The sequence below is a fragment of the Pristis pectinata genome, chromosome 1 (genome assembly GCF_009764475.1).
Source record: "Pristis pectinata isolate sPriPec2 chromosome 1, sPriPec2.1.pri, whole genome shotgun sequence".
Lineage (NCBI taxonomy): Eukaryota > Metazoa > Chordata > Chondrichthyes > Rhinopristiformes > Pristidae > Pristis > Pristis pectinata.
The window spans coordinates 137,771,049-137,790,887 of NC_067405.1; the positions used below are offsets into that span (position 1 = coordinate 137,771,049).

The 19,839-nt window shown below is 47.9% G+C and overlaps 1 protein-coding gene across 1 annotated transcript; it reads right to left on the reverse strand.

Annotated features, from left to right (window-relative positions):
• Positions 1 to 325: 325 nt before the first annotated feature.
• On the reverse strand, positions 326 to 18,121 carry vrtn (vertebrae development associated). The gene is made up of 2 exons (XM_052019103.1): positions 17,991 to 18,121; positions 326 to 2,166 (listed from the first exon to the last, which is right to left on the reverse strand). The coding sequence occupies exon 2, from the start codon at positions 2,162 to 2,164 to the stop codon at positions 326 to 328; it is 1,839 nt and encodes a 612-aa protein (XP_051875063.1). The 5' UTR covers positions 2,165 to 2,166; positions 17,991 to 18,121.
• Positions 18,122 to 19,839: the final 1,718 nt, after the last annotated feature.

Here is a 19,839-nt window from a genome sequence, read left to right on the forward strand (position 1 = left end):
CCCAGTCAGGGGTCCTGGTCAGGGCTGGAGTTTCCTGGTCAAGGCTGGAGTTTGGTCAATCCCAGCTGGGGCTGTAGTTTCCAGGACAGGGCTGGAGTTTGTCCAATCAATCCCAGACAGGGCTGGAGTTTCCCGGTCTGGGTTAGGGGTATTCCAGTAGATCCCGGACAGGGCTGGAGTTTCCGAGTCAGGGGTCCTGGTCGGGGCTGGATTTGGTCTGGTAGATCCCAGCCGGGGCTATAGCTCCCAGGCCAGGGGCTGGGGTATCCCAGTCAGGGGTTGGGGGTTGGGGAGTGGGGGTGGGTATCCCAGATCCCGGTTAGGTCTAGGTTTTCCCGCTGGAGCCCGCCGCCCCCGGGCAGTCCATCAGCATCATGCCGTTGCTGAGCGCCCGCTTCCACATGTAGTAGGTGGAGCGGGGAGTGAGCGGGAAGTAGCCACTGAACTCACGGAAGGTGGGGAAGTCCCGGGACACGAAGCGCCGCTGCAGGAACAGCTTGGCCTTGGCCTTGGACGCCGGCCCATGGGCGGTGGCTGGAGCCATAGCCAGAGCTGGCGGCCGCTCGGCGCGCTCCCGGCCAGCCGCCGGCCTCCCCCGCTCCAGTGAAGCCCCCGCCCACGGCACAGCGGTCTGGGCCGGGTGCCACCTCGGCAGCCTGGAGCCCGCCCTCCAGCGCAGGAAGGTGGCGGTGGAGACGGCCGGGAAGCGCACCCGGAAGGCCGACAGGGGCATCTGCCAGAACTGGGCTCGCCTCCTGGCCTCCTCCTGCTGCTCCCGCCTCGCCCTCCGCCGCTCGGGAGAGGAAGGGGGGCCGGTCGCCTTCCCCGGCGGGCCTCCCAGGCGGGCGGCGGCGGCAGGCGGCTGCAGGAGGCCGGTGGCGGTAGGCCCGTTGCCATGGCGACCGGCCCGGCCCATCGCCTCCCTCCTCCAGTTATAGTAGGTGGAGCGGGAGATCCAGGGGTAACTCTTCCTGAAGCTCTTGTATGGCGGGCAGATGTTGAGGAGGACGCACTCCTGCAGGAAGCTGCGGGCCTGCTGCATGGAGGTGGACGGCGACCGCAGGGCGGCCTCCTTGTCCGGGCCCACCTCCGGTGCAGGCCCGGGTGCGGGCCCACCGGCTGCCAGCACCATTTCGTGCTTCCAGGCGTAGTAGGTGGAACGGGAGATGTCGGGGAAGCGGCTGCGGAACTGCTGCAGCGGCAGGAAGCCGCCACCGCCGGCGAAGCACTGCTGCAGGTAGTGGCGGGCCTCGTAGCGGGCCGCCGCCCTGCGCCGGTGCTCCCTCGACTGCCGCTTCCAGCGGTAGAAGGTGCTCTTGGTGATGCTGTACTTCTCCCGCAGCACCGAGTAGGAGATGTCGGGCTCGGCGTTCAGCAGCTCCAGGGTCCGGAGCGGCAAGGCCAAGGCCGAGGCCGGCCCGTCGGGGCGGCGAAGGGGGACAACGGGTGCGAAGTACTGCGGCCTGAAGACGGCCTGGGACAGCGGCTCGCCCGCCCACATGATGTGCAGGGTGGGCGCCTGGGCCCCGGCCGAGCGCGTCCTGGGCCCGATCAGCCGGTTGAAGTAAGGGCGGATCTTCAGGTTGCTCATGGGGTAGATGGAGTAGATGTTGCTCTGCAGGACCGATGCCAGGGCATAGATGTGCCACATGTTGGTGAAGGCGCCCGGGTAGCAGGTGGCCTTCACATCAGCGTCGAAGATGGCCTCCAGGATGGCCATGGGCAGGTTCATCCTGCGGGCCGACTCCTCTGTGCACAGCGAGTACCTGGCCGCCTGCAGCATGATCTTGGAGTCGATCATTCCCTTCAAATAGTACTGCTTGTGGAGGAGCATCTCCACCATGGTCCTCAGCTGCAGCTCCATGCTGAGGCTGGCGTCGCCCAGCAGCAGCACGCTGGCCGCCTCGAACAGGTGGTTGCCCTCGCCCCGGCAGGCCAGCGGCACCATGCCCGGCGGGGCATCTCCCGGGTACAGGGCCCTGGCCTTGGAGTCCACCTCGGCTTCTCGGAAGGAAGTCTTCCCGGAGAGCGGGGGCACCGGCAGGCTCGCCAGCTGTTTGTCCACGTCGGCCGTCACGGCCCGAAGGACGTCCGGCTCGGCGCACTCAGTGGCCTCCTGCAGCCTGCAACGCAAAGCTTCCACTAGTTCAGACCGCTGAGGCATCCCTGGGGGAATAAAATAAAAAGCTGAATTATTCAGGAAAATTATTCACTTAAAATAAAACGCAACAGTTCATTAAGTAACCCAAATCCATGAGCCAATGGTTTAGGTACATTGGAGAGAGACACACAAGAGACTGCAGATGCTGGAATGTGCAGCAACCAACAATCTGCTGAAGGAACTCAGTGAGTTGAACAGTGTCTGCGGGAGGAAAGGAACTGTTAACATTTCGGATTGAAACCCTGCATCAGGTCTAGGGGAATATGGGCTAAAGTGGGGCAAATGAAACTGATTTAGATAGGCATCTTGGTTGGCTTGGACGAGTTGGGCCGAAGGGCCTGTTTCTGTGCTGTATTACCCTATTCTTCTGAAGGAGATGTGCAGGGTAAGTTTTTCTTTACACAGAGAGTGGTAGGTGCCTGAGGTGGCGATGGAAGCAGACACGGTAGTGGCATTTAAGAGGTTTCCATTTCCTTTGATTCTCCTGATGTCAAGAAAATATTTTGATCTTGGTTTTGTACTCACACCCCTTTAGGCCAGCAAATTCTGATGTTTAATTTGCAATCTCTGGTGATCTTGCTGCTCTCAATCAAAGCAAATCAACTTTCTTGAACTTGCCTTTTACCCAAGGAAAGAAACATTGACCCCTGGTTGTCTTTTCAAATTATCAATTAATGATCCTTGCTGTACAGGCAACAGGGAATGGAGGAATATGGACCATTTGCAGGTAGATATATTCAGTTTAATTTGGCATCATAGTCAGCACAGACATCGTGGGCCGAAGGGCCTGTTCCTGGACTGTACTGTTCTATGTTCTAATAAATGACACATAGAGCAGGGAGGTTATGGTATCACTTTGTAAAATATTGGTTAGATCACAGCTGTGTACAATTCTGATCACTGCACTGTGGGAAAGACATGATAGTGTTGGAGAGGGTGCCGTGGAGATTCACCAAGATGTTGCCTGGGATGGAGTGTTTCAGTTATGAGGAGAGACTGGGTTTGTTTTCCTGGGATGCTGAGGATAGACCTGATAGAGACATACAAAGTATTGAGGAGCATAGATAGGGTAAATAGTAGGAAACTTTTCCCCATTGCAGAAGAGAGAAACTAAAGGTCATTGGCTTAGGGTAAGGGGAGGAGGTTCTGAGGGGATCTCAGGCGGAATTTTTTCACCCACAGGGAGGTTAGAATCAGCAACGCACTGCCTGAGGAGGTGATGGGGGAAGATACTCTGACATTTAAGAAGTATCTAGACGACCATTTGAATTGCCAAGGCATAGAAGGCTGGTGAATGGGATTAGTATAGATGGGTACTTGATGGTTGGCATGGTCACAGAGTCATACAGCACGGAAATGGGCCCTTCAGCCCATCTGGTCCATACCGACCAAGATGTCCATCTAAGCTAGTCCCATTTGCCCACGTTTGGCCCATATCCTCCTGAACCTTTCCTATCCATGTACCTGTCCAAGTACCTTTTAAATGTTGTTATTGTATCTGCCTCAACCACAGTCATGGTGGACAAAGGGGCCTGTTTCTATGCTGAGTGATTCTATGACTCTAACCCCACCCCCACCCCCCACCCCGCCCCCCCAACCACCAGCTCACAGAACAATCCACCCCGTGGTTTGATATTGAGGTACACAGAGCAACTACATCCATGTTGGATAAGCGAAGTTCAGTGATAACATCACAATGCTACACATGTCGGTCTTGAGGATGGGGAGTTACACAAGCTCCAATCCTGAGCTCTTCACAGGAGAACTTGCTGTGATTTACACGCCGTTCCAACACAGAGTAGATAGGCTGAAGACTCCTGCTGAGCTGGAATAGTTCGTTAAGGCTATGATACTGTAGAGCCATCCGCACTCCAGCCGCTTTTCAACCCAGTTACTCCTGTCTTCTACAGCCCCAACAGGATTAAACAAAGTCAGTGTGGATTTACGTAAGGGACATCCTGTTTGACAAACCTACTGGAGATTTTTGAGGATGTAACTAGTAGGGAGAACCAGTGGATATGATGTATTTGGATTTTCAAAAGGCCTCTAATAAAGTTGTACAGAAGAAGTTAGCAAAATTAAGCCACTTGGGTTTGGGGTGATATACTGGCAGGGACTGGAAATTGGTTTACAGTCGGAATTAATGGATCTTTCTCTGGGTGGCAGGCGGTGACTAGTGGGAACAGTGTTTGGGCCCCAGCTATTCACCGGATGAGGGAACCGGACGCAATATTCCTAAGTTTGCCGACAATACAAAACTGGGTGGGACTGAGTATCCATCAGGATGCAAAGAGGCTTCCAGTGAGTGGGAAAATATATGGATGTTGCAGTATAACATGAATAAGTGTGAAGTTGTCTACTTTGGAAGGAAAAACAGAAAGACTATTATTTAAGTGACAGCATAGAACATGTTAATGTACATAGGGACCTGGGTGTTGGTGAACACTGAAAGCAAGCAGAATCAGATTTATTATCACTGACTTAGATGACGTGAACTTTGTTGGTTGGCAGTAGCAGTACAGTGCAAAGACATGAAATTACTATAAGTTACAAAACTAAATAAATAATGCAAAAAAAGGAATAACGAGGTAGTGTTCATGGACCGTTCAGAAATCTGATGGCAGAGGGGAAGAAGCTGCTTCTGAATCTTTGAATGCGGGTCTTCAGTCTCCTGTGCCTCCTCCCCGATGGTAGTAACGAGAAGAGGACATGCCCTGGGTGGTGAGGGTCCTTGGTTACAGATGCCGCCTTCTTGAGGCACCACCTCTTGAAGACGTCCTCGATGGTGGGGAGGGTTGTGCCCGTGATGGAGCTGGCTGAGTCTACAACCCTCTGCAGCCTCTTGCAATCCTGTGCATTGGAGGCTGCATACCAGCATGTAGATTTAATTTAGCTAGCAGTTAAGTTGGCAAATAGTGTGATGGCCTTCATTGTGAGAGATTTTGTACAGAGGAGTAAGGATGTCATAGTGCATGCAGCACAGAAACAGGCCATTTGGCCCAACTTGTCCATGCGGACTAAGTTGCCTACCTGAGCCAGTCCCATTTTTCTACATTTGGCCCATATCTCTCTAAACCTTACCATGTACCTGTCTAAATGGCTTTTAAATATTGTAATTGTACCTGCGTTACTACAACAACACAGACTGAATTGTGCTGTAGGTTTTCTATGTTTTCTAATAATGCTGGGCTTTGGTGAGACTGCACTGTGAACAGTTTTGTTCTTCTTACCTAGCAAGACATGTGATTGACACAGCCGGAGTATAATGAAGGTTCACTGGACTGATTCTTGCGATGGCAGGACTCTCCTATGAGAAGAGATTGGGTTAACTAGCCAAGTTTGAAGAATGAGAGAGAGAAAGAATGGATAGAGATCAAAAGGGTGCAGAGAATATGGGGGAGAGAGGCAAAGTTCAAGAGAGGGAGAAGACAGAAAGAGAAAGACAGAGATTCAGAGAAAGAGAAGAGGGGAGGAGAGAGTAAACGGATGTGGAAAAAGTGATGCAGAAAGAGGGAGAGAAAGGAAGAGTGGCCAGAGAAAGAGCAGACAGAGTTGCTGAGAGGAAGAGGAATAAGAGCCAGAAAGAGTGAACAGAAATTCAAAGAAGGGAGCAGACAGAACTCTGTCAAGATTCAGCAGACAGAATGCAGACAGGGTGTTTCTTCTGGCTGGGGTGTCCACAGTACCAGGGCTCACAGTCTCAAGATATGAGGTAAGACAATTAGGACCGAGACGAGGAGAAATGTTTTCACTCAATGGCTGGTGAACCTGTGGAACTCTCTGCCACAGAACGCTGTTGCCAAGTCATAAATATATTTACGTAGATAATGGGTTTGTAGACACCAAAAGCATAGAAAGGAATGGGAAAAGAATGGGAATATGGTTCAGATAGAGGATCAGCCATGATCTTATTGAATGTCACAGCAAGTTCAACAGGCCAAATAACCTACTTCTGCTATTTTTCTATAATTGTGCTTCCAAATTACCCCACCAAACCCTGCTGCTGTAACCCTGACTCACAACCCTCCCACTCCTCTGCTCACTGACCTGCATCGGCACATCTCAATTTTACAGTTCTCAGTCCCCATGTCCTGGGCCCTCAGTGCTCCTCCAGGTCTGGCACCTGTTGCATGCCTGATTAAAGGGCCCACCGTGTCTACAGCTGTCCATCTGGGTCATAAGCTCTGGGATTCCCTCCCTGACTTTCTCTCTCCCTTCTCCTTCCGGAGCTGCCTCCTGAAGGCAGTTACACACCTCCAGTACATCACTCGCAGAGTATCTCGGAGCCTTGAGAGTCAAGATGAAGGCGATAATTCTTGTCCTCACTCAGTGTTAACATCAACACTACCTCAGCATCTGCTGGATCTGGGACTGTTGAAAATTCTAATTTCCTTCTCCTTCTCTAATCCAAGGAAGCCGAGCTCCATATTAGTACAGACAAACACGCCCTTGGTCCGAATGCTTTGCATCCCCTCCACTCATCCAACGAACCCAAAGGGACCAGACTGACTGGAACTGAGTACTTCTGAGATTGACAATCATTCCCAGGGTGACAACATTTTTAATTAAAGCTGGTTCCTTCCCCCGAGTCCTTGCCACAGTCTCACCAACAATCTCCAATGACTGATTATTCATTCATCTCGGAGTCCGGGGTTATTCCTGTGGGAATACAGCGCAGCGTAAGCCTGGTACTGAGAGAGTGCTGCACTGTCAGGGGGACTGCTTCCAGACCGGAGATGTGTCAGTCCTCTCAGGTGCAGGTGATCCCATGACAAACAGTATCCTCATCCATTCCAGACTTGCACACACCACTGGAAAATGCCAGTAGATTGAAACTGGACCATTCAGGATCAGGCGCTGCAGTAATACAAATTCAAGCTGCTTGTATGTACAGCCAGTGACAACATGAAGGTAAGCTTGGCAGATTCAGATCCAAACCAGAGCAGAATGTTGCCAGGATGTTGCCTGGATTGGAGGGCATGTCTTATGAGGATAGGTTGAGCGAGCTAGGGCTTTTCTCTTTGGAAAGGAGGAGGATGAGGGGTGACTTGATAGAGATGTACAAGATGATAAGAGGCATAGATGGAGTGGACTGTCAGAGACTTTTTCCCAGGGCGACAAAGGCTAACACAAGGGGACATGATTGGAGGAAGGTATAAGGGGGACGTCAGGGGTAAGTTTTCTACACAGAGAGTGGTGGGTGTGTGGAACGCACTGCCGGCAGAGGTTGTGGGGGCAGATACATTAGGGACATTTAAGAGACTCTTAGATAGACACATAAATGAAAGAAAAATAGGGGGCGATGTGGGAGGGAAGGGTTAGATAGATATTAGAGCAGGATAAAATGTCGGCACAACATTGTGGGCCGAAGGGCCTGTACTATGTTGTAATGTTCTATGTTCTAAAATCAAACAGCACCTTGCTGTCCACTTGAATCTGAAGGGCCTTTGGGGTAAGGTGGGAAGGCATCAGTGGAAGAATATCTCAGACTGTCATCACCTCCCAGGGAGATGGGAAGGGTGAAAAAGCCCTTCCCCACTTTAACAAGGAGCTAAAATGGTCCAAACTATGAATGAGTTTTTTCTTTGCACGATTTATTTTTGTAATTCATAGTAATTTTATGTCTTTGCACTGTACTGCTGCTGCAAAACAACAAATTTCACGCCATATAAGTCTGTGGTAATAATTCTGATTCTGATGGGCTGGTGGGTTTAGAGTTGTAGAATTACACAGCACAGAAACAGGCCCTTCAGCCCAAATCTCTACTTGTCTCCTTGAGCTAGTCCCATTTCCCTGCGTTTGGCCCATATCCCTCCAAACCTGTCCTATCCATCTATCTGTCTAAACACCATTAAACGTGATAATTGTATCCGCCTCTACCACTTCCTCTGGCAGCTCATTCCATATACCCACCACCACTGTGTATAAAAAAAGTTGTCCCTCAGATCCCTTTTAGGTCGTTCACCTTAAAACTCTGACCTCTAGTTTTAAACTCCCCTATCCCAGGAAAAATACTGTGATCATTCACTTTATCTTTGCCCCTCATGATTTTATAGACCTCCATAAGATCACCCCTCAGCCTCCTACGCTCCAGGGAAAAAAAAGTCCCAGTCTATCCAGCCTCTCCTCATAACCCAAGCCCTCCAGTCCCAGTAACATCCTTGTGAATCCTTTCTGCACCTTTTCCAACTTAATGACACAATACACATTTCTTCTTACATCAGCCCTTTGAGTGATAGCTGAAGGGGTAAAAGCCTCCCTCCCCCATTTTATATATGGTGGCTCTGCTCCAACAAGGAATACCCCTAAATTGCCTCCAACCCCATGTGGTCCCAGAAATGCTGCATTAGGGCTGTTAAACAGTTAGGCCTGCTTCTAGTCGTGGTCACAGAGACTCATAGAGAAAGACATTCTTCTGCCCACTGAGTCCACTCCAACCATCAACCACCCATTTTAGACTAATCCTACCCTGAATCATCTTACTCTCCCCGCATTCCCATCAACTCCTCTCGGATTCTACTGCTCGCCAGGTTTACAGCAGCCGATTAAACTGCCAACCCGCACCTCTTTGAGAGCAAATTCCACACAGACAGCACCGGAGGTCAAGGTTGAACCTGGGTCACTAGTGCTGTAAGGCAGCCACTGCCGTGCCACCGTGCCACTCAGAAATAGGACATTAAAACCTGGAGCCTGTCGTGTGCTCATCTACTTTGTCCTTAAGTCAGTGGACAGCCTGTACTCTAACGCTGAGCAAGACGAAGTCTTTCTGTTCACTTTGTACAATACTGCCCAGGTCAAGCAGAATGTATTGTCGTGTGCACAAGTACGGTGACGGACAGGTACAATGAAAAACTTGCCTGCAGCATCATCACAGGCACGTAGGTGCAGACAACACAGAACATAACATACATAAATTATACAAGACAGTGCAGAGAGCAAAATAAAGACCATGCAAAAACAAGACATTAGTGCAAAAAAAAAGACACAGAGTTAAGTCCATGGTAATGCAAGAGGTGGTCCATAGTGTTCAACTGAGGTAGGATTAGGGTTTATGCAGGTCAGTTCAAATCTCTACTAGTTCTACAAACCATTTCTCCGACTCTCAAATGCCATCCCTCCGACTCCAGGCCTTCAATAAGTTTCACCGCACTCCCCACCCTCTCATCTCACCCCATCAATAGGCAACCAGCAACAACAACAAACCCCAAGATGAGTTTAGTCCTTACTCCCTAGTCCAGGGAAGGTTCAGGCAGCTTCCCCTCTGTAGCCACAGCAGCACGCGGTTTGCCTCAGCACCACTGAGCCTACTCCTGATCACCAATTAGCAAGGTTGGCTGCAATTGGGATCAGGCACACGTCTGACGATCTTCCCTGGTCGCCGTCTGCTGTGGGTCACTGATGGCACTCTTGTGGGTTCAAGCCCCACTGTAGAGAGTTAAGCAGAAGAACCAATGATGACACTCCAGTACTGAAAGTGTTGAACTTTTGGAACTACCTTATTACAGAGAAGACATTAAACCAGGGCCCTCCTGCTCTCTCAGGAGGACCTAACAAAAATATTCCAGGACACTATTTGAGAGAAGAGTAATCTTCAGCTTCCTGGCCAATTATACTTCTTTACTAAACAAAACACCTGGTTGTCATCACATTTCGTTATTGTTGGGATCTTACTGTGCACAAGTTGGCTGCTACATTGCAGCAAATACACTTTAAACAATCACTTCATTGCCTGTAATCTGCTTTGGGATGACCTATAGAAAGTCACTATAGACATGCAAGCTTTTTCCTTCCTCTTCTACTCAAGAAGGTTTTGACCTCCAAGTAGCCAGAGGCAGGTGGTCGAATGATGGAGGTCGCCTGGTGGTGGCTGTGGACCTGCATGCCTCCCCAGGCCTAGTCTCAAGTTCTCAGCAACAGGAGGAGAGGGAGAATTCTCAATCTCCCACCACTCTGCGTGCGTACTCTGCGTGGACACCTGTCCTTAGCGGCAGCTTCCCAGCTCACAAATTCATAGAATATAGAACACAGAAAAACTACAGTACAATTCAGGCCCTTCAGCCCACAAAGCTGTGCCGAACATGTCCCTACCCTAGAAATTACTCGGCTTACCCATAGCCCTCTATTTTTTCTCAGCTCCATGCACCTATCCAACAGTCTCTTAAAAGACCCTATCGTATCCGCCTCCACCACCGTTTCCGGCAGCCCATTCCACGCACTCACCACTCTCTGAGTAAAAACTTACCGCTGACATCTCCTCTATATCTACTCCCCAGCACCTTAAACCTATGTCCTCTTGTGGCCAGCATTTCAGCCCTGGGGAAAAGCCTCTGACTATCTACCTGATCAATACCTCTCATCATCTTATACACCTCTATCAGGTGCCCCCTCATCCTCCGTTGCTCCAAGGAGAAAAGGTCGAGTTCCCTCAACCTGCTTTCATAAGGCATGCTCCGCATTCCAGGCAGCATCCTTGTAAATCTCCCCTGCACCCTTTCTATGGCTTCCACATCCTTCCTGTAGTGAGGCGACCAGAACTGAGCACAGTACTCCAAGTGGGGTCTGACCAGGGACTTATATAGCTGCAACAATACCTCTCGACTCCTAAATTCAATTCCCCGATTGTTGAAGGACAATACACCATATGCCTTCTTAACCACAGAGTCAACCTGCGCAGCCACTTTGCGCGTCCTATGGACTCGGACCCCAAGATCCCTCTGATCCTCCACACTTCCAAGAGTCCTACCATTAATACTATATTCTGCCATCATATTTGACCTACCAAAATGAACCACTTCACACTTACCTGGGTTGAACTGCATCTGCCACTTCTCAGCTCAACTTTGCATCCTATCTATGTCCCTCTGTAACCCCTGACAGCCCTCCAAACTACCCACAACACCCCCAACCTTTGTGTCATCCGCAAACTTACTAACCCACCCCTCCACTTCCTCATCCAGATCGTTTATAAAAATCACAAAGAGCAAGGGTCCCAGTACAGATCCCTGAGGTACACCACTGGTCACCGACCACGCAGAATACAACCCTTCAACAACCACTCTTTGCCTTCTTTGGGCCAGCCAGTTCTGAATCCACACTGCAATGCCCCCTTGGATCCCATGTTTTGCATGGGGTAACTTTTATCAAACGCTTTGCTGAAATCCATATACACTACATCTACTGCTCTCCCTTCATCGATGTGTTTAGTTACATCCTCAAAAAATTCAATCAGGCTCGTAAGGCAGGACCTGCCCTTGACAAAGCCATGCTGACTATTCCTAATCATATTATACCTCTCCAAATGTTCATAAATCCTGCCTCTCAGGATCTTTTCCATTAGCTTACCAACCACTGAGGTGAGATTCACCGGTCTGTAATTTCCTGGGCTATCCCTACTCCCTTTCTTGAATAAGGGAACAACATCCGCAACCCTCCAATCTTCCGGAACCTCTCCCTTGTCCATCGACGATGCAAACATCATCGTCAGAGGCTCTGCAATCTCTTCCCTCGCCTCCCACAGCAGCCTGGGGTACATCTCATCCAGTCCCAGCGACTTATCTAACTTGATGATTTCCAAAAGTTTCAGCACCTCCTCTTTCCTAATATCTACATGCTCAAGCTTTTCAGCCTGCTGCAAGTCCCCACTACAATCCCCCAGATCTTTTTCTGTAGTGAATACTGACGTACAGTATTCATTAAGTACCTCCGCCATTTCTTCCAGATCCATACACACTTTCCCACTACTGCACTTGATAGGCCCTATTCTTTCGCATCTCATCCTCTTGCTCTTCATATACCTGTAGAGTGCCTTGGGGTTTTCCTTAATTCTGCCCGCCAAGGCCTTCTCATGCCCCCTTCTGGCTCTCCTAATCTCCTTCTTAAGCTCCTTCCTGTTAGCCTTATACTCTTCCAGATCTCTAACATTACCTAGCTCTCTGTATCTTTTGTAAGCTTTTCTTTCCCTTTTGACTAGATTTATTATAGCCTTTGTACACCACGGTTCCTGTATCCTCTTGTGACTCCCCTGTCTCATTGGAATATGCCTATGCAGAACTCCACACAAATACCCCCTGAATATTTGCCACATTTCTTCCGTACTTTTCCCAGAGAACATCTGTTCCCAATTTAATCTTCCAATTTCCTGCCTGACAGCCTCATAATTCCCTTTACTCCAAGTAAACGCCTTTCTAGTCTGTCTGTTCCTATCCCTCTCCAATGCTCACGTAAAGGAGTTCGAATTATGATCAATATCACCAAAATGTTCACCCACTGAGAGATCTGACACCTGACCAGGTTCATTTCCCAATATCAAATCAAGCACAACCTCTCCTCTTGTAGGTCTATTTACATACTGTGTCAAGAATCCTTCCTCAACACACTTAACAAACACCTCCCCATCTAAACCCCTCACTGTCTGGAGATGCCAATCGATGTTTGGGAAATTAAAATCCCCCATCACAACAACTCTGTTATTTTCACACCTTTCTAGGATCTGCTTCCCTATCTGCTCCTCAATATCCCTGTTACTATTGGGCGGCCTATAAAAAACATCCAGTAAAATAATTGACCCCTTCCTGTTCCTAACCTCCACCCACAGAGACTGCATAGACATTCCCTCCTCAACGTCCACTTTTTCCGCAGGCCTGACTATCTCTGATCAACAGTGCCACTCCCCCACCTCTTCTACCTCCCTCCCTGTCCTTCCTGAAACATCTAAAACCCGGCACTTGAATCAACCATTCCAGCCCCTGACCCACCCAAGTCTCCGTAATGGCCACCACATCATAGCTCCAAGTATTGATCCAAGCTCTAAGCTCATCCGCCTTGTTCACAATACTCCTTGCGTTAAAATAGACACATCTCAAACCTGTCTGAGCACGTCCCTTCTCTGTCACCTGCCTATCGTACCTACTACTAGCTTTCTCTATTTGAGAGCCAAACACCTCTTCCCCAGTCTCTCCAGTTTGGATCCCACCCCCCAACAATTCTAGTTTAAACCCTCCCCAGTAGCCTTAGCAAACCTCCCCGCCAGGATATTGGTCCCCCTGGGAGTCAAGTGCAACCCGTCCTCTTTGAACAGGTTATACCTGCCCCAAAAGAGGCCCCAGTGATCCAGAAATCTGAATCGCTGCTCCTTACTCCAATCCCTCAGCCACGCATTTAACCTCCTCCTCATTCTGTTTCTATACTCACTGTCACTTAGCACAGGCAGTAATCCGGAAATTACTACCTCTGAGGTCCTGCTTCTCAACTTCCTTCCTAATTCTCTATAGACTTTTTTCAGGACCTCATTCCTTTCCCAACCAATGTCGTTGGTACCAATATGTACCACGACCTCTGGCTGTTCTTCCTCCCTCTGCAGGATATCTTGGACACGATCTGAAACATCCCGGACCCTGGCACCTGGGAGGCAAACTACCTTCCAAGCTTCTTTCCTGCATCCACAGAATCGCTTGTCTGCCCACCTAACTATAGAGTCCCCCATCACCAGTGCCCTCCTCTCTCCTTCCCTACCCTCCTGAGCCACAGGGCCGGACTCTGTGCCAGAGACACTGCCACTGTTGCTTCCCCCAGGTAGGCTGTCTCCCCCAACAGCACTCAAACAGGAGTACTTATTGTCAAGGGGTACAGCCACAGGGGTACTTTCTAGTACCTGACTCTTCCCCTTCCCCTTCCCGACTGCGACCCACTTGCCTGACTCCCGTGGTCCCGGTGTGACAACCTGCCTATAACTCCTTTCTATCACCTCCTCATTCTCCCCAATTCAGCCCAAATAAACCAGCAAAACCACACCACTGTGTCTTTACAGTACTTATACAGGCCATTCAACCCAGCCTGTGTTCACCCTCCACACTTAGTCATCTAATCCTAGTTTCTGCTTAACTCCATTGATGCTCCTCCCTGTGGTATTGACTACTACTACTCTCTGAATAAAGAACTTTCTGCCAGACTTCCTATGGGCAGTCATGAGTGCTTAGAAGGAAGAGGTAACTTAGAACCAATGATTCCCAAAACTCTCTACATAAGAGTCATACGAGTAATACAGCATGGAAACAGGCCCTTCAGGCCAACTCATCCATGCCCAGCTAAGCTACTTCCATTTGCCAGCATTTGGCCCATTTCCCTCTAAACCTTTCCTATCCATATACTTTCCAAATGTCTTTTGAATGTTCGTATTGTACCCGCCTCAACCACTTCCTCTGGCAGCTCGTTCCATATACTCACCACCCTCTGTGTGAAGAAATTGCCCCTCAGGTCCCTTTTAAATCTTTCCCATCCCACCAAAAACCTGTGCCCTCCAATTTTTGTTCCCTTTCTCTGGGAAAAAGACTGTATGCATTCACTGTATATGGTGCCCCTCATGATTTTATACACCCCTTAGTCCCCTATGCTCCAAAGAATGAAGTCCTAACCTGCCCAACCTCTCCCTATAACTCCTGCTGTCAAGCCCTGGCAATGCTGTCGTCAATCTTCTTTGCACTCTTTCCAGGTTTATGACCTCCTTAACGCTTGCACATGAAGGAACGGGAGGAAGGGTCTCAACAGTACAGAGAGGGAGAACGTAGGCAGGCAATGAGGAAACCCCATAGAATGTCTCCTGAAATTCCCTGTTAACATAGGGAGATAATATGACAGGTGACCAAGAGCTTTATCAAAGAGTTATAGGGCATATCAATGGAAGGATGCGGGGTAGAAATATGGAAGTATAGGGAGGGAAGGCAATGCTGGCAGTAATGGAATGATTAAAATTGAGGGAAGGGGAGGTTGCAAAGATAGGGACAAGGTTTTTGGTGAGACTTGAAAAGGAGAATCTTAAATTGGGAATGAAAATCAAATGAAAATCTGGCCATCTTATCTGCCTCCGCTAACCGTATGATTGCCTTTGTTACCTTAATGGCCAAACGATCCATTTTGTTTAAATGGAAGGATCCAATACCCCCTACTACTTTTCAATGGTTCTGTTTAAACTTGGAAAAAATTAGGAGTGGTACTGTTCATCCTTCGCTTAAATTTGAGGAAATTTGGAGTCCATTTATTCAATATTTCCACATGATATAGATCCCCTTATAATAATCTTTCAATTTAGAGGAACGGAGTTGACGACATAATATTGCTCTGTTTCTACTGAGAAATTTTAGTCCAGTTTTTTTTTCTGATTGTTTTTTTTTGAATTTTTTTTGTAGCTTAGTTTGGTTTGATATACTGTTTATAAATTTTCTCATTGTTTTGGGGATCTTTTTTTCTTTCTTTTATATTTTATAATAAATCTTTTTCTTTTCTTTCTTTTATATTATATTCATTCACTAAGAGATCGTTGGATCTACAGATTTTTTTTATATACTTTATTGTTCTTTATGATTATCCATGCCATGATTGTTCTTCCGATCTCTTTGTATTACATGTACAAACATTGATGTTATATATTAATCTGTATTAATTTGAAAACTAATAAAAAGATTGAAAAAGAAAGAAAATCAAATAAATTGCAGATGTTTGAAATCTGAAATAAAAAAAGGGAAATTGCTGGAAAGATTCAGCAGGTCAGATGGAGTTGTGATGAAATGTCTTCTACCTGAAATATTAACTCGTTTTCTCTTGTGACCAGCTGAGTATTTCCAGCATTTTGGAGACACCAGAGACTGCGGATGCTGGAATCTGGAGCAACACACAAAGTGCTGGAGGAACTCAGCGGGTCGAGCAGCATCTGTGGAGGGAAATCAATAGTCAACGTTTCGGGATGAGACCCTTCAACTGGACTGGGAAGCTGCCTGAGCTGCTCAGTTCCTTGTATTTCCAGGATGTTATGCTGTATTTAAAATAGGGACTTTGCATGTCTGAAGTAGCTGGCTCACTTTAAAGAATGAGGTGGTGTGGAAGGAGATACAAGAGGGGGGAAGCCTGCCCTGTCATCTGGTAAGATCATGGTGGGACCTGAAGTTCACCCACTTTCCAACCCAATTTCAAATCCTAGTATCCAAAATTCTACTCGCCTCACCCCTGAACATACTCAGCAACTGGGCACTCACAGCCTCTGAGCAAGAGGATTCCAAAGAGTTGCTATAAAATGTCGCTAAAAAAAAACACAAGTTTTCCTTTCCCTTCAAGGAGATCTGGACCTCCATGTGACCAGAGGCCACTGACCAGCTGAGGACTTCACAACCATCTGCACAAAAGGAGCTTCAGTCCTATGTGACAAACACCAGTTTTGGCTTCTCCAGTCTAGGAAACAATCTATCAGCATCTGCCCTGTCAGTCCCTCCAGCAGTCCTGCACATCACAACAAGGTCACTTTTCATTCGCCTTGCTCTCTGAAAAGTTTAGGCCACTCTTACCCAGTCTATCCCCATCGAACAACCTACTCTCCCCACCTAACCCAACAATATAGTGAGTGGACTCTGCACTGAGACAGAGACCAAAACTGCACAGGTGAGGTCTCCCCAAAGGCCTGTGCAATCTCAGCAACATGTCCTTGATTGCAGCCCTCTTTGCCGGACGGGCCAGCGTCCAGGTATTTGAACACTTGGCTGAGAAGTTAGTTTTAAGGCATTGGTCAAAAGGAAGATAATCACAGAATCAAAGATTTTTACAAGGGGACCTCTTGGCCCATCGTCCATTCCTGTTATCCAACCTCTTCCCTCATTAGGTTCGGTCAGTGAGACAGGCCCACAGGTAAGCTGTGCACACTAACATCTACAGATGCCTTCATTAGCTTCCCCCCCCCCCCCCCCCTTCCTGTGCCTCTGTGATGTCCTGCAGCCAAACCCCAGCACACACGTGTTGGCGCACGCACACACTCAATGCACACATCCCCTCCCCAGCCAAAACACCCACCGGACACGTTCCCTGAACCCTCCTTCCATTTTACCTCCACCCTCTCCACTTTCAGAATTTCCTCAAAACCTCTAAATAGGACCCTTGCTTACAGGACCCACCTCTGTCTCCCGCTCGGACAGGGCTCTCCAGCGGGCGGCTGGGGCACCCATGTATCTGCCGATTGGTAGACTGCTCATTTTATGGATTAAAATTGCCTCAGGAAAAAGCTGAACGAAAAAAAACCAGAAGATTTCTGATTTCAATTGAACCCGGAGCAGCGAGGGATTTTTCATTACACGCGTGCGTGTCCAGACGTGGAGAAACTCATCAAGAGACTTGTTGGCCGGGATCTGCGCAGCGGCCGGGACAGGTTTATCGTTCCGGAAACTTTAGAGTTAAAAGAGATCATCACAATAAACTCGACCCGCATGGGAAGATCGCGCAAGCCGGAGCCCTCAGCGTCCCCAGCTAATGGAACCCCACCGCTGAAACCCCTCTTCGTCTGCGACCTGGTTGTAAATTTCAAAGGAGAAATTGACAGTGAAATTTACATCGGAGGTTATTTTTTTTTAAAAAAAGTAAGCAAGTGAGTCTGTTAAGTATCTTTTAAAAAAAACCTCATGGGACTTCGAGTCTGAGTTCTCAGCCAGTGCTGGAACTTCACTGGGGTAATAACAATTGGATGGATGAATTTTATTTAACAAAAAACGGGACGGTCAAATTCCCCGCAAGGATGCAGACGGTGATCAGTCCCGATAGAGTCATCAGTTTTCACGAGTTATAAACATTCCAAAGGCACAAATCCATGGCTTTGAGATTCCACGAAACAAGGCAACCGTGCCTAATGATTTAGTAAAAGCCAAATGTAAGCGGTTCACAGCGGAGAGTTTCCCAAAACACCCCACACTATCTCTTTGTTTAAAAACAATGTTTGAACGCCACAGGCGCTGTCCTACCACCAGCACTTGGGATGTTTGTTTCCCTTGAGCTCGGTCTCTTAAAAAGTAATTACACTCACCTCAAATAAATCGGCTCCCACATACAGTTAAGGCGGATGGAGAGGGTATTGGCTTGCGTTTTCCTCTCGCTCGGTCTCTTGCGGTTGTACCGTGGTTCTGACCAGTACCAACTTGAGACTTGAGCGGAGATTCCCAATTCTGGAGCCTTCCAGTCTAATGAGAGGAATGAGAAGCGAATCAGAGCCGTGTCAAACCCCGCCCCCACAAGGAAATGGTCAGTGTGACCCCCTCCCCACACGCACACACTTCAGGATGAAAGCTCTCCACAGTCTGATGTTAGGTCAATTCCAATGGTAGGTGATAATAAGGATTCACATCAGTCAGGGCCCAAGTGATGTGAGTTGGTGTCCCTTCAGAGTTTCTCCGGCTCTTCCTCGCCCAGGGACGGGCGGAATCTGAAGTAACTTTGTCATGCTGATGTGAAGTTAATCTTGTAAACCGGAAGGTAGACGAGTTGTACAGGATGAATATGATCTACCTTGAACAGCAACATACTGTATTTTTTTTTGCAAATGTCATGAAAAAATACACTTTTGGGGGGGAAAAAAGAAATGAAGGAATCCTTTTCTTTTTTGTATCACTGACCACGTAATTTGTTCAGAGTTTTTACGTTATTGAAGTTTCTGGAACAGCTTCTTCCCCTCCGCCATCAGATTTCTGAACGGTCCGTGAACCCATAAACATTACCTCGTTATCCCTCATCGGCTCTATTTATTTACTTTGTAATTTATAGTAATGTTATGTCTTTGCACTGTGCTGCTGCCGCAAAACGACGTTCCATCACATATAAGCCAGTGATAATAAACCTGATTCTGATTCTAATAAGCCAGTGATAATAAACCTGATTCTGATTCTAAACGTGCATCGACTATTCAGAGTTTATTCTTGAATTTCACGGAATATATCATACAGGCCTTTCAGTCCAACTAGACCATGTTGGTCCAGCCTCTCCCCTCTCCCAATCATTCCTTCTCTATCAATATTAACCCCTGCTTATCACAAAAGAGTTGCGAGTTCAAATCCCACACGAGGGATTCAACACTCACTAAAGCAATGTGCTGAAGGTTAGCTAGAGATGCTTTGCTCTGTGACTGTGCTAAGAAAATAGAACATCCTTTGCAAAGACAGAAAACGCCAGAGTTGACAGGACTGGAGAGTTAAAGAGTGTGTGTGTGGGTGGGTGGCTGTGTGTGTGTCGGGGGGGGGGGGGGGGGGGGTGGAAATACAGGTCAATAGGATCTGTAAGAAGAAGGGATTGGCTCGTAGTTTGAGTACGATCTATTCATCAGTTCTTGGGCCTGCAGGTCAAATCCCTAAAATACAGGCAATTCCCAGGAGCTCTGGCCAATTTTTAGCACCCAGCATCATTTTTAAAAGATCATTATTACATTATCACCGGCCACGTTTCTACATTGAACACTGACTCCGTCTCTGAAGGACTTCATTGGCTCTGAAGTTTTTTGGGATGCCTTATTATTGTGAAAAGATCTTATAGAAATGACTTTCACTTTGCAAAGTTGTCAAGATGTCTCTGAAAATCTGTGAGTACATTGGATGTTCTATTTCACGTAAAATGCAAAGATTAATCTCAATTATCACAATGGATTTTGTGCCTTAAGATTTTAAAAATTCCCTGAAGAAATAGAAAGTGGAAAAGAAATTCTACGTAGAAGTTTCAGTGCACATGGAACCTATTCAGCCTGCCCAACTTATTCCAAAACAGGATGTACAGCAGTGCTACCGAATAAAATCCTCGCTCCTGTTCTCCTAGTGTGGCCTATGACACTCTTCTTACCAAATTATTTCACGAAGGGTGGTGAAGAAGGCGTTTGGCACACTTGTTTTCAT